This window comes from Schistocerca serialis, chromosome 1 (assembly GCF_023864345.2).
Source record: "Schistocerca serialis cubense isolate TAMUIC-IGC-003099 chromosome 1, iqSchSeri2.2, whole genome shotgun sequence".
NCBI classification, from domain to species: Eukaryota; Metazoa; Arthropoda; class Insecta; order Orthoptera; family Acrididae; genus Schistocerca; species Schistocerca serialis.
Genome location: NC_064638.1, coordinates 838,086,867 through 838,100,773, shown reverse-complemented (window position 1 = coordinate 838,100,773; position 13,907 = coordinate 838,086,867). Strand labels below are relative to the sequence as shown.

Sequence of the window (13,907 nt, the reverse complement as noted above, 5' to 3'; positions counted from 1 at the left end):
CAATGATGTCCATGTCTGGGTAGTCTGGTGACCAGCGGAACTGTTTAAACTCAGAAGAGTGTTTCTGGAGCCACTATGTACCAATTCTGGACGTGTGGGATGTCGCATTGTCCCGCTAGAATTGACCAAGTCCGTCAGAATGCACAATGGTCAACAATGGATGCAGGTGATCAGACAGGATGCTTACGTGTCACCTACCAGAGTCGTATCTAGACGTATCAGGGGTCCCACATCACTCCAACTGCACGCGCCGCACACCATTACAGAGCCTCCACTAGCTTCAACATTCCCCTGCCCAAATGCATGGTCCATGGATTCATGAGGTTGTCTCCATACCTGTACACGTCCATCCACTCGATACGATTTGAAACGAGGCTTGTCCGACCAGGCAATATGTTTCCAGTCAACAATAGTCCAACGTCGGTGTTGACGGGCCGAGGCGAGGAGTAAAGCTTTGTGTCGTGCAGTCATCAAGGGTACATGAGCGGGCCATCGGCTCCGATAGCCCATATCGATGATGTTTCGTTGAATGGTTCGGACATTGACACTTGTTGATGGCCCAGAATTGAAATCTGCTGCATTTTGCGGAAGGATTGCACTTTTGTCACGCTGAACGATTCGCTTCATTCGTTGTTGGTCCCGTTCTTGCAGGAACCTTTCACGGCTGCAACGATGTCGCGGATTTGATGTTTCACCGGAATTCTGATATTCACGGTACACTGGTAAAATGGTCGTACAGGAAAATCCCCACTTCTTCACTACTTCAGTAATGTTGTGTCCCATCGCTCGTGCGCCGACTATAAAATAACCCTTCTTTGTAGCAGCAGCAACCGATCTAACAACTGCGCCAGACACTTGTTGTCTTATATAGGCGTATTCTGCCTGTCTACGTATCTCTGTATATGAATACGCTTGCCAATACGAGTTTCTTTGCCGCTTCCGTGTATTCGTAAGTCCTTCTTTTGTGAGCAATGCAGATGTGTCGTCTACTACCCAAGTTTTCCTTCTACCTATGATTATATGTCCAACAGCTGGGATTTCTCTCTTCAGAAATGTCCTCTTCTACATTTGAGTTGCCTACTGTGGTACTCCTTGTAGCAGTACCATCATTTTTAGCGAACTGTAAAGGCGTCTCATCAGTCCTCCTTATTTCTTTATCCCACTTCTTTCCCAACTGATTCTTCCAGATGATTCTCTTAAACTTTATTCTGTTCTTCATCACTGATAATTGGCTGTGACCCGAGTGCGCCTTACAAACCACACCCGGTTTCAGAGTCTCTCTTTGAGCAGAATGAAACCCAACTGATATCTTGTCGCGTCTTCGGAACTTTTCCAAGTATATCACACCGTAGCTTGAACAGAGTAATTGCTATTACTAGCTTAAGTTTATGGCAGAACGCAATTAGTCTTTCTCCTCGGTCATTCTCACTGCTAAGCTTATATTCTCGCGTAACTTTTATTCTGCTCCTTCCTCTAGAACTGCATCCCAACCTCTCGTGGTTATTGCATTTCTCCCTCACTTTACATACTGAATTACCCACTTAACATACTCATATACTTTCTCTGTCTCAAAATTTTCTGTTTCCTGCGTCGGCATGTGTACCTGAACTATTATTGTGAGCTTTGTCTTGCTGTCGAATCTAATGGCTACAACACTATAATTGAACTGAATCTTCAGGTTTTCGCGGCGCCAAGACTGCTCCATTGAGTTTCGGGAATGCAGCCGCATAAATTCTGCTTCTTCTTCTAATATTTCGGCTGTGTATCTTTCAGCCATCTTCAGAGAGAGTCGTACGGCTCTCTCTGAAGATGGCTGAAAGATATACAGCCGAAATATTAGAAGAAGAAGCAGAATTTATGCGGCTGCATTCCCGAAACTTAATGGAGCTATAATTGAACTGTTCACATTAGCTCACTTTCTGCCAGACATTGGTATTGATAACGAATCGTACTCTCAAATGGTTCAAATGGCTCTGAGCACTATGGAACTTAACTCCTGAGGTCATCAGTCCCCTAGAACTTAGAACTATTTAAACCTAACTAACCTAAGGACATCACACACATCCATGCCCGAGGCAGGATTCGAACCTGCGACCGTAGCAGTCACGCGGTTCCAGACTGTAGCTCCTAGAACCGCTCGGCCACACCGTCCGGCCGTATTCTCATTATACCATTTTCTGCTGCAATTGCTGCTAGATTCGTCTGACCAAAAATATTTATCTTCTTTACATTTAATTTCACCGACCAACACTTTATCTGGTCTGAGCTTTTGAATTTCCCTTTTCAGATTTTCTAGCTCTCCTTCCGCGTCCAAACTTCCGACAATCCACGCTCCGACTCGTAGAATGTTGCCATTTAGTTGATTATTCCATTTTTTTTTTTCATAGTCACCTCCCCCTTGGCAATCCCCTCCCAGAGATCTAAACGGGGGATTAATAAGAAATCGTTTGCCAATGGAGAGATCGTCATGATACTTCTTTTCAATTGCAGGCCACAAGTCCTGTAGATCTACCTTATGTGTCTTTAATGCAGTGGTTTCCATTGCCGTCTGTATCCTCCTGAGATTGTCATTGCTACCTCTTTCTCTTTTTAGGGCAGGCTTACATCCCAAATGCAAGAAACCTCCCTGTACCTCTACATGCTGCCCCGTCCTCTTTGACAAGTCCATTGTTAGAATGAGGATGACTTTGTATGTGGAAGTTTTCGGTCACCATTGCTAATAATTTATATTCAAAATTTAAGCAGTGACAAGGTTCGAACCCAGAGCCGAAGACGTTCTGATTATTAGTCTAAGACGCTACGTCTGACCATGGACCAATCGTCGATTGTCTCTAGGCATAACGTTTTAAAGTGATATGAAATGGAAAGAAGAAGTAAGAACACTGAATGGTGAGCTAATGAATATTGGGAAAATTTTTTGTAAAAGGTATGTCATTTACATAGGAGAGCATTCAGAAAACTTTTGTCATCCATTCATGGGTAGCGTTAGAGTGTCTGGGACTACGAACATGTCTGAATAAGGAAAGACATTAAAGGAATTTAATGCAATTCAGAGGATGACTGTCACATTTGTGACTGTAGGTTTGATCAATACGCGAATATTACGGAAATTCTTCGGGAACTCAAATGAGAATCTCTGAAGGAAGATGGTGTTCTTTCCGCAAAACATTACTGCGAAAATTTAAAGAACCAACATTTCCGGCTGATTATAGAACGATTCCACTGCTGACGAGGTACATTTCGCTTAAGGACCACGAAGATGAGAGGAATTATGGCTCATGCGAAGCCACATAATCAGTCGCTTCGCTCTCGCCCCATTGCGAGTGTAATAGGAATGGAAATTACGTAGTGCTACAATTTTTCCCCTGCCATTCGCTCTATGATGGCTGACGGAATATATAGGTGGATGTAGATGAACGGAGATTCGAAACTGGTCCGTACTTCCACAGTTTCTGAGTCACATCGATCTTGTTCGCGGTTGAGTAATCAGACTGGGAATGGACAAGCATTTCCAAAAGATAATTAGTGCAAGCGGCTCTCTTAGCAACATGCTACGCGGACAATTACTCGTTTGGAGTACCTCAATTACGCAGCAAACTAAACGATCTACTGATCATTAGAGTAATGTATCCTGCATAGATCAAGCGTGATCTAGTAATGGTTTCGCTGAATAATACTGAAGTAGGCAATATTCTGTGCTCTAATTAACGAAAATACCCGTGTTTTGAACCGTGAGAAAGGAGTGTTTCGTTGTCATGCCTTTAGTAAGTTACGTTATTTCGTTTGAGTCGTGTGGAGTTATATACATTACAGAATGACAAATCTGTTCACACTGTGGGAGCTAAATGTATTTATCTTCTATCTGCTGCGAGTCTACATATCTGATAGCGAGATGGTAATGAGTAAGGGGGTTTTCCTTTCTTCAAAGAACCAAAATACCTAATGCTGCATGAAACATCGATGTATGGCCGCAGACACAAGTAATGCAGGGAGCTTGGCCTGTACACCTCATCCGACGTTCATTGTCATCCACTGATTCATTACGAAGCATCAGCGAACTACTACTCTCGAATTGCGGCGAGACTGCACAGAGTTGTGCCTTCGGATAACGTGTTGCCTACACTTAAGGCGTGCATCTAGTGCCAGTAACTGATACCTGAAGAGAATTTAGGCTCTCAGTATGAATTTTTCAAAGTGTTTCAGTTTCGAAAAGATTTACATCCCCTGCTAAGGAAAACGATGCAGGGAGGTAATCTCATTTACGTTTATATATCTTATCGATATTTCAAAAACAATTAAATGGAGTACATTTAATAAACTATTCTCGTCAGATTCATCTGGCGGTCGTCCGGTATAGAACGACTACAACGGTTTACCCCAGGAAAGCATTCTCGACGATAGACTACATGTTGAAAAAAATAGATCATGCTCAAGAGAATAGTAGCTTAGTCCCACCAATAGAAAGGCATTTTCCGTAAGGCACATTAGCAAGGGAGAAGGGGTGTTAACATTATGCCCACCCAAAAACACTAAAAAAGATCTTTAATTGTTGTTGGATTATATTAACAATACAGTTTTTAAAGAGGTACTAACGTGAAAGTAGGGTCCATCACCTGAAGATGCCTTTTGCCACACTCTTAGAAATATCAACGTCCTTTCTGTAATGTCTACTGTCGTTGTTGTAGACTTTTACTCTCAACATACTTTAAAAGAGATGTTGTTGTGTAAGTAAGGGCCTGAACCTCGAAATATTCAATACGGCAGCCATGGGGAAAGTGACACCTCCTACTGAGACTTAAATTTTCGGGTAAGTTTAATTGAAACATTTAAAACATTTCTGGAATCTGCTAGAAGAACTCATTAAAAACAAAAACAAAATTTTTCAAAATTCTAAAATTTAAAGTGATCGACTAGATTATAATTTTTTTCAAAAGGTGAGCACAAAGTGCTCCCTCCCCTTTGTATTGCGAGGATTAATGCGCCCCTCGCTGAAAGAGTCCAAAGCGGGTGCCGCATGCTCTCGTAGCCAACATGTAGAGTTGGCTTCATGTGCGTCCAAGTAAAGCTTACTTTCAAATATTACTAATGAAACAGTGGATGGAAAGCATTACGTTTTCTGTGCCAATTTTATTGACGGTTTTGAATTTTTAATCCATTGAAAAGAATCAAAAAATATTTAAATGTGTGTGAATTCCTAAGGGACGAAACTGCTTAGGTCATCGGTCCCTACACATACACTCTATTTAAACTAACTTATGCTAAGAAAAACACACACACGCAAGCCCGAAGGAGGACTCGAACCTGCGGCGGGAGGGCCCACGCAGTCCGTGACGTGACGCCTCAAACCGCGAGGCCACTCCGCGCGGCGAAAAGAATCATTTGCACACAACGTTTTGAAGCCAACGCGCAGGAGAACTACAATTTGAAACGAACCAGACAACTGTTTTCTAAGATGCTTTCAGAACGTAGTGTTATGCAATCATTGAAATAAAACTTTATGAAGGGAATGCCACTCAACCGGTATATTACTCGAGTCAGAATTAGCGTATCCTGACGGATTTGATCTCCTATTTCTGCCGGCGGTTCTGAAACCAAATGAGAACTATAGATGGACAAAATCGTTCATGCTCTGGAACTGCTTCAGTGGTCATCGTTCCATTTGGGAACCGTTCATGTTTACTAGTTCAGCTTTCGTTTCTTATATAATTATTCATGCCACATGCATTTTAGATAAATTTCCAGGAAAAATATCAAATAAGTACAGCTATCACTTTTCTTTCTAGGGGCCTTTGCCCAGCTCGAATGCGGGGTCGGCTTTGTTATTACGGATTTGGCAGTGTTAATTGCAGAGGGTCGCCGGATACCCTTCCTGACGCCACGCTGAACCCCCGGGACGGAATCAGTGTACCCCAGCTGTCTGAGTCTAGTGTAAGTCATGAGATAGTGCGAACATTTTCCAAATGTCTGTGAGTCGTGTAACTGAGGCGGAACTTGGGAACCAATCCGGTATTCACCTAGTGGGATGTGGAAAACCGCCTAAAAACCATATCAAGGCTGGCCGCCATACTGGCCCTCGACGTTAATACGCCGGGCGGATTCGATCCGGGACCGGCGCGCCTACCCGAGTCCAGGAAGCAGCGCATTAGCGCACTCGGCTACCGTGGCGAGTTAAGTACAGCTATCACTTCTGGTTGTTAAATTCATTGACATATAGCTGATACTTGAAGCAAGTACAATAAATTCGTTTTTTATTCGTTCACAGAAAATAATATATACTCATTTCTACTTAACTGGCATGAAGTAATTGAAAATGAACTGCCATCTGTCAATCCAACATTAACAGTTTTCTTTTACATATCGCTGATGTGTAAATTAACCACATAACAAAGTGCGACAATATCTGTGTACGGAGTGTAAATTTATTTGGAAGAAATCGTGAGTTCCGATACAGGAGCAGAGAAACTGTTTAATAAAATTATTAGCTTTATGTCAGCAACGGGGGCAACTACATAATTATGCTTGGAGATCGCCGAAACTTTCTAAGTGAAAAGAAACAAGACCCTCTCTTTTTATACCGTCAAGGCATAGCACAACATTTCTTTGAGATATTTACAGCAGAAAAATAAAACAAGCTTTTGATCAGTCACCAGCTGAAAGGGGCGCTAAGTTTCATGCATCGACTCAGTCATCAGTCACTTGAGAAAGATAACTTCTCAGCGAGCGCAGGCAACCATTAACAAACGGAGGTGAAATGAACACGAAACTCAACAATTCATTAAATACGTATAAATGTATTTAACAATAAATTTTACATATTAAAGTATTTGAAAATAAAAGAAAATCAAAGGTCACTACTAGTTCAAAGCTGACAATTGTAAGCATATGTCGGCTATAACTTCCTATACAAAAGAACAGGAAAAAGTTGTCCACGAAACTTGCGCTGAATGGCTTCTTAGTTGAATTATCAGTTTTTTCGCGTGAGATATGATCACTTTTTGAGGTGCGTGTGTTTTTATTAAAATATTTTTGAAAAAGGTCTCCTGTATTTACCTTGTAAGGTATAAGAGATATGAGATGATTACATCGATGATTTTTAGTTAACTGCAACTTCTCTTCGAAATTAACCATCCCATGGACTATCTTACCGTGCTCCAAGGGGATTCGCCCTGCGAGGTGGATGGTGCAAGCCACATATCTGTTGCAGAAGTTTTTGTCCGTGATGAAGTTCAATTACGGCCACAATAAACGACTGAACTTTGCTCTAGTCGTATTTTGCTTGTCAGTGTGTAAGTCGAAGTATGATCTTGTGCCGCTTCAGAAGCCAAGGCACCGTATTTCGATTTTAGAATTCTTTCAAAACTTTGTATACATATATCAAATTGTCGATAGTGATAACCCGCTTGTGGCTTTACAAAAACTGCAAAATCGTTTATTGTTCCTGCCTGAATCAAAATTAAAACAGTCACTACATTAAATCGTTAAGCAGAACCAACAGAGGAAATTACGTAAGGATTCAAGCTGTAATTAATTAAATCTCAAAAATTATGACTAATGTGACTGAAAAATTACTTTCTAATAATTTAGAGTATTTTTTAAAAAATTATCTTAGATTAATAATGCTGAAAATAAAATGAGATTTTCTCGTTACATTTACTCCACGCAATTAGTAAAAAGTATGTTAATTGGTTGTATTGTTAATGTTAATGCAGTAATACGCTATTAATAATTAAACTGAAAGCAGTCCGTTGTGTAGCTGAGTAGTCAATGCGAGAGAATATAATCAGGGGGGCCCGAGTTTGATTTCCGGCCGCGTCGGAGATTTTCTCCGCTCTGAGACTGCGTGTTGCGTTGTGCTCATCATCTTTTCAACCTCATTGACACGCAAGCCGCCGACGTGGCGTCAACTAAAAAGACTTGCTCTATGCGATCAGTCTGATCGACGGGAGACCCTAGCCAAACGCATATTTCATTGTCAGGTTGAAGGGAAAGGAAAATATTTCGTTAAAAAGCAACTGCAGAACGACAGATTTTGATATTAAAAGTAAGTAATATTTTACGCCGTTGTCATATTTTTCAAATGGAGAGGCGTCGCTTTCCCTTATCCCATTGAGCTACAATCATGCACAACTACTTTCTTGTGCAAAGAAATCAAACCTGAATAATAAGAACCTCACTAACTGTGAGGTTTTAGTTTATTTTAATGCGAAAAATCTCAAGTTTTATGTAAATTTTCTGACGCTACAATTAAAAAAAATATTAAAAGTTATCTTAAAAGCTAGTCGTTAAATAAGGCAGATGAAACTTAGTCTGTAAATAAGAAATGGAATGGCTGCCCCATTAATTCGTCAAACAATAAAAAATAACTTTACTTGTATTAATGAATGACAAAGCGATAACTGTATTTTTTTTGTTGCCTGAAAAATATATATGTATGACATAGAACTTAATTTTCATAAAATTTAACATAAGTTGAAATGGAACTAGAGACTGTATAAAAAAGAACGCAACCAGCCGAGCTAGATCGAGGAACGGAAGAACTAGACTAGCCGAAGTGAACTGTGAACGACCATTCCTGGAAAGAGGTCTGCTACGACCACAGTGCACTGTAAACGACCGTCCTCAGGAACGAGACTGACCGCGACCGATGTGAATGATGAATAAGTGTTTCTTAGAAGTCGTTCCTAGATCCTTTCGTTCACTTCAGCGAAATGTTCCTTTGAACATGTTCGCTTGTGAACGACCCAGCTCTATTGAGAAATACTGTTGGAAGACAGAGTAAAGTATATTATTTATCGTAGCCTCCTGAACTATGTGAGTTTATTATCGTAATGTATCTGACAGAATATCAAACTAAATTTGAACAAATTGGGATTTTAACTTGTCTAATAATAATCTCAAAGTCTTCCCATTATGTCTCTTGTCTCAACATGAGGCACAGCGTTTACGTTGATTACATTTTCATGAATTTTATGTTATTGTACAGTTATCAATTAATAACATTCTTCCACACATATATCGTTCTAAAAAAAAAGGCTGGTAACTCATGCAAAGTCTACTGGAGCACAAACTGGGGCCATCTATTCTTCATTACATGCTTGTCTTACTAGGATATGCTAGCTAAGGTCATCAAGAGAGCAAACTAATAAATGTAGACTCAAGGTAACTGACAAACTGAATATCAGAAGCGAATAAATTTATTTATGTAAGCGTACCAAAGCATCACATGTCAATAATAAATACTGAATACAGTATACAGGCATCGAATTTTTGCTGCCGAAATTATATGTGTTATAAGGTAGCTGTTCCAGGTGCAACTTAGACAAACTCCGGTTACTTTCTGCGAACCAATCGTTGCCATTATTCACGTTTGCTACTTATATTTTACATAAAGCGTACTAACAAATCAGTAATAGATACTGTGTGTTTGACCTAAGGAGTAGCAAGGTTTTCTGTTTTCTTGTTTTACTTTACAGCTTTCTAAACATAATACGTAAAATGTTAAACATGCGTTACGCTAGAATTATGAAGCAGTCAAGTTCTCACCTACTCCTGCGCTGACAGCTGATTGGGTAGCTAGTGTGAGCATCAGCAGCAGCAGCATCAGCAGCATCAGGATCCGCCGCAAAGCCCTGGCTTTCGCGTATGGAGCTGGGTGGCCCATGTCTGCTGTCACGGGATGCCTAGCAAGCAATGCGGCCCACGAGCGCGCGTCAGCTTGCTCTTACCGCCCTCCCCCCAGAAGGGGGGCGCGCATGCGCAAAGTGCCCGCTGGCACCCAGCAGACAGCCTGACACCGCCCACGCGCCGCGGCGGTGGCAAAGGGGGGGGGGGGGGGGGGGGGCGAGGGCACGCTTCCGCCAGCGTGACACGTGTCTCTGTGGATGAGTACCGCTGCAAGGAGGATATTCCTCAGCGACGGTGATGCTGCTCTGTGAATAATTTAGCGTCTATGACTTTTTGCAGATAACTTGTGGCTGATGTTCCTTTCAAACGGACATGTTGGAGAGCGTTTGTCGTAAAATAGACTGTTCACAATTGTTCATTGTGGAATGGAATCCACAGCTGCCGAAGCTTTATAAGAACTGTTCCTCCTGTTTATCAGTGGTTTGGACAACGCTTTTCTTTTTTATTAAAACAGAGCTAGAAAGACGGTTCTTACTTTCAGATCAGATAAACGCTGCCGGGCTTGGCTAGCACATTGATGGGTCTTCGTCTGTGTCTCCTGAGTACTGTTGACCACTGTTGACATTTGGGGTGCACTCAGCCTTTGTGAGGCCAATTGAGGAATTACTTAACTGAGGAACAGCGGCTCTGGTCAGGAAAGCTGACAACAGCAGGGAGAGCTGTGTGCTGAGCAGACACACCTTCACATCTGCATTAAGTTGCTCCTGACACGGTGGTTGGTGGTAATGTTGGGCATTCCGTGGCCTGTTAGGGCGGAATGTTTTGAACATGGTCCCTGGGGAGAATTCTCGAAACTGTGACCATAGGTGTCAATACAGAGAACGTGTGCAGTGTAATATTAGCACAATCAGCACGTTCTGGACCATATTCACCAGAATCCAACTAAGTCTGTGTATCGATTTGTTACTGCGAATTAGATACAATTTCTCCACTACACCTATCAACGCAGCCTGAGGAAACGTGTTGATCTGCAGGAAACAATACTAAACCGGGAATGAGATGTTCACTCTGCAGCGGAATGTGCGCTGATATGAAACTTCCTGGCAGATTAAAACTGTGTGCCAGATCGAGACTCGAACTCGGGAAGGTAGGAGACGAGATACTGGCAGAAGTAAAGCTGTGAGGACGGGGCGTGAGTCGTGCTTGGGTAGCTCAGTTGGTAGAGCACTTGCCCGCGAAAAGGTCCCGAGTTCGAGTCTCGGTCCGGCACACAGTTTTAATCTGTCAGGAAGTTTAATATTAAACCTCTTCATCTGGTGGGGCAGTCTGGCCATCATGTTCTTGGACGAGAATTTGGTTATCTGTCTTTACTTCGAAAAGAGCAGAGTTGTAACTGGTAACCACTGCGTGACAGGTGTGGATTGCGTAGAGAAAAGAAATTGTTACTTCGAGATCTGCCATTCGTTCGTACAGCTGCTTTGACTATAGAAAATGACGGTTTTGAAATATGAACTTGTTACATTACTCTGACTTCTAATTATTCCTACAATTAATGAAGCTTGTAGTTGCAAAATGTTTTCATTCCATCAAAGAGGTTCGGTGGCTATAGCTGGCGACATTACAAGCTAGAGTTGTTTACCAAGAGTGTTACCTACTGGATGGAAAAAGAGGTGAACAAATTTCGTACGACAAAAAGAGGAGACAGAAAAAGAATAAAACACCATGAGTTGAGAGAGTATTTGATGTTATTTCAATGATTACAATACAGAGTCAACTTTACAAGGAACTAGCAGTATAAGCCGATTATTAGTATGACGTTACACCACCTCTGGCTTGGATGCACACAGTCATTCGGTTTTGAAGCGTGCCAAAACACTCTGTATCCCGCCTGTGGTAAGTCGTCCCCAACTTTTGCAACAGGTCTTTTGTATCCAACTGCGACGGCGTTAACAACCGAGATAGCCTCAAATACGTTCTATTCTGGCGGATCTGGGGATCTAGCTGCCCACAGAAGTACCTCAATATCACATAGACAGTTCATAGAGAAACGTGCCATGTGAGACCGAACACTGTCCTGTTGAAAAGCTGCACCACAATACTATAGCATGAGAGGTAACATGAGCACGCACGATGTCCGTGTTGTAGTGTTGTAACGTCATATTTCACCCAGTCACTATCAGCCGTGACCGGAAATCACATCTGATGGGTACCAACACCATGACGTCACAACTAACAACGCCATGCATCTTCAAGACATTGGAAGAATGAGACTTCTCCCCACTTGGTCGCCACACTAGCCGACCACCATTCGTCGCTGAAAATCCCGGTCACGGCACCAGTCCAAAGGTAGCCGTTTAATTTGCGTGTCAACGTCAGCCTACTCACTGGACGGTAATTCTATAATCCAGTTGTTGCTAGTATCCAACCAATGGTGTGGGATGACACACAATGTTCCAATTACCCATTCTCGGATGGCACCCGCAGATGTGAAGGGGTTACGGCGAGCTTGGTGTACAATACGGCGATCCTATGATGGTTAAACGTGTTCGGCCTGAACATTGGCCTCGAGTGTCTCGGCCTACATGTTCCCCTACCGTGCAACAACAGACCACTGTCACTTCCGAATGACCCACAAGCTTCATATTGCACGACTCGCCCACCCAGCCAAATGGAGACCCACAGGGAGGCTCCACTAAAACTCACTGTCCCACACGAGAACATGGCGCCTCCGTGTCCTTCGCAGTAGTCACTCAACATCTGACGCTGTTCGCGTTCCTTATAGACTCCGCAAGCATGTCCAAAGGAACGCTGAATCGTAATTCGGAGTAACACACGCACTGCAATATTGTACTTATCCGCCAACACCAGGCGAACAACTATCAAGTAAAATGTCTCCCCTGTACGGGAATATATATAATGGATGTACAAGTACAGGTTGCATAGACATGGTTGACGACATATGGAAGTTTTGGTCTGGCGGTGAGCCGTGTTCGCACAGCCAAGTGGTAATGCGACCGCTCACGATAAGCGAGATATGCCGGTTCAGGTCCCGGTCCAACACACATTTTCACTGTCGTCGTTCCATTATGCAGTTGCTGGTTGTCAATATTCACCACTGCGAATTCATTTCATGCATCTAACACACTCTGGCAGCCCCGCTTCATCTGTCATAGACAATTGTAACCCGAATGACTTACAAATCCGCCGATGCTGCGTGCGTATGAAGTTACTCTGACGTCCGACAGTGTATGTGTTTCACCTTCTTAGCAGGCAGCGTACATTCAGAACCGTATATGCGTTTTGTACCTTAACGTCACGATTTTATTGATTGGTCGAAAATGTTTCTTCATGACCTCTTTCGTATACGATTCACAGATGAAATAACTTCCCTAGTACTATAATGCCATTCACAACAACTTACAGAGAGAGAACCATGGAAGACTATTGAAGGAAGACTTACGGACACTCACTCCAGCGATCTGTTCGTGAAACGCATTATAAAGGTTTCTTAATCTTAAGGAGAAAATGAAAAGAAAAAAGAGAAACTATCTCAACCCCTGTAGCATAATATGATGTTGCAAGTGTTTACGCTATGAAGACCCCGTCTATGGCAAATCACCCCTTTCTTCTTTCTTCTTTTACATCTTTCGCTACTCCAATGTTCTTCCTCCCCCCCCCCCCCCCCCCATCACCCCTTCGCTCTCTGACATCCACTGCAGCGTGCTGCTATTATTACTAACATTCTGTACAAAATTTTGAAACCAGTATAATAAATAACTAAATTGTTACATTTGAGTAACTGTAGCAAGTCACACATGCCTCAAAAATGATCATCCAAGCGAGCTTGCAAGTAACCAGAAATGTCAGACATTCTTGAAGGAGCTGTTATGCATAAAAAATCTCCTTGTAGTCCAGTGACAATACCCCGTGGTGTTAGTTTCTTCGAATGCACCACATACATGAGGAACAGGTTCAGAGCACTGCCAAGTTGCAGGGAGTTAACAAAAATATGGCAGCACATTACCGACCCTAATTCGGTGCATAAACACCGATGTAAACTTCCAGTAGTCTCAGAATGAATAAATACATACCTTGTATGGGCTTCAGGGGAATATTACATCACTCCTGCAAAATAGCGGCAAGTTCAGGTAAAGACGATGGAGATTGACACCCATCAAGCGTGCTTACTAGCCAGGGGAGTGGCGACATTACATCCTCGTGCCTACAGAACCAGTCCACCAGCCATGGACGATGCGAGCTGTGCGAACAGCGGCCTGCCTTCT

The 13,907-nt window shown here is 42.5% G+C and overlaps 1 protein-coding gene across 1 annotated transcript in view; it reads right to left on the bottom strand.

The window, feature by feature from the left end:
• LOC126458358 (fibrillin-3-like) overlaps window positions 1-9,676 on the bottom strand; it is a 145,604-nt gene extending 135,928 nt beyond the window's left edge. Inside the window, exon 1 of the mRNA XM_050095331.1 lies at window positions 9,544-9,676. Within this exon, the coding sequence (XP_049951288.1) occupies window positions 9,544-9,661 (118 nt within the window). The 5' untranslated portion in view covers window positions 9,662-9,676. The remainder of the gene's footprint in view (window positions 1-9,543) is intronic.
• Between the last annotated feature and the right edge of the window lie 4,231 nt (window positions 9,677-13,907).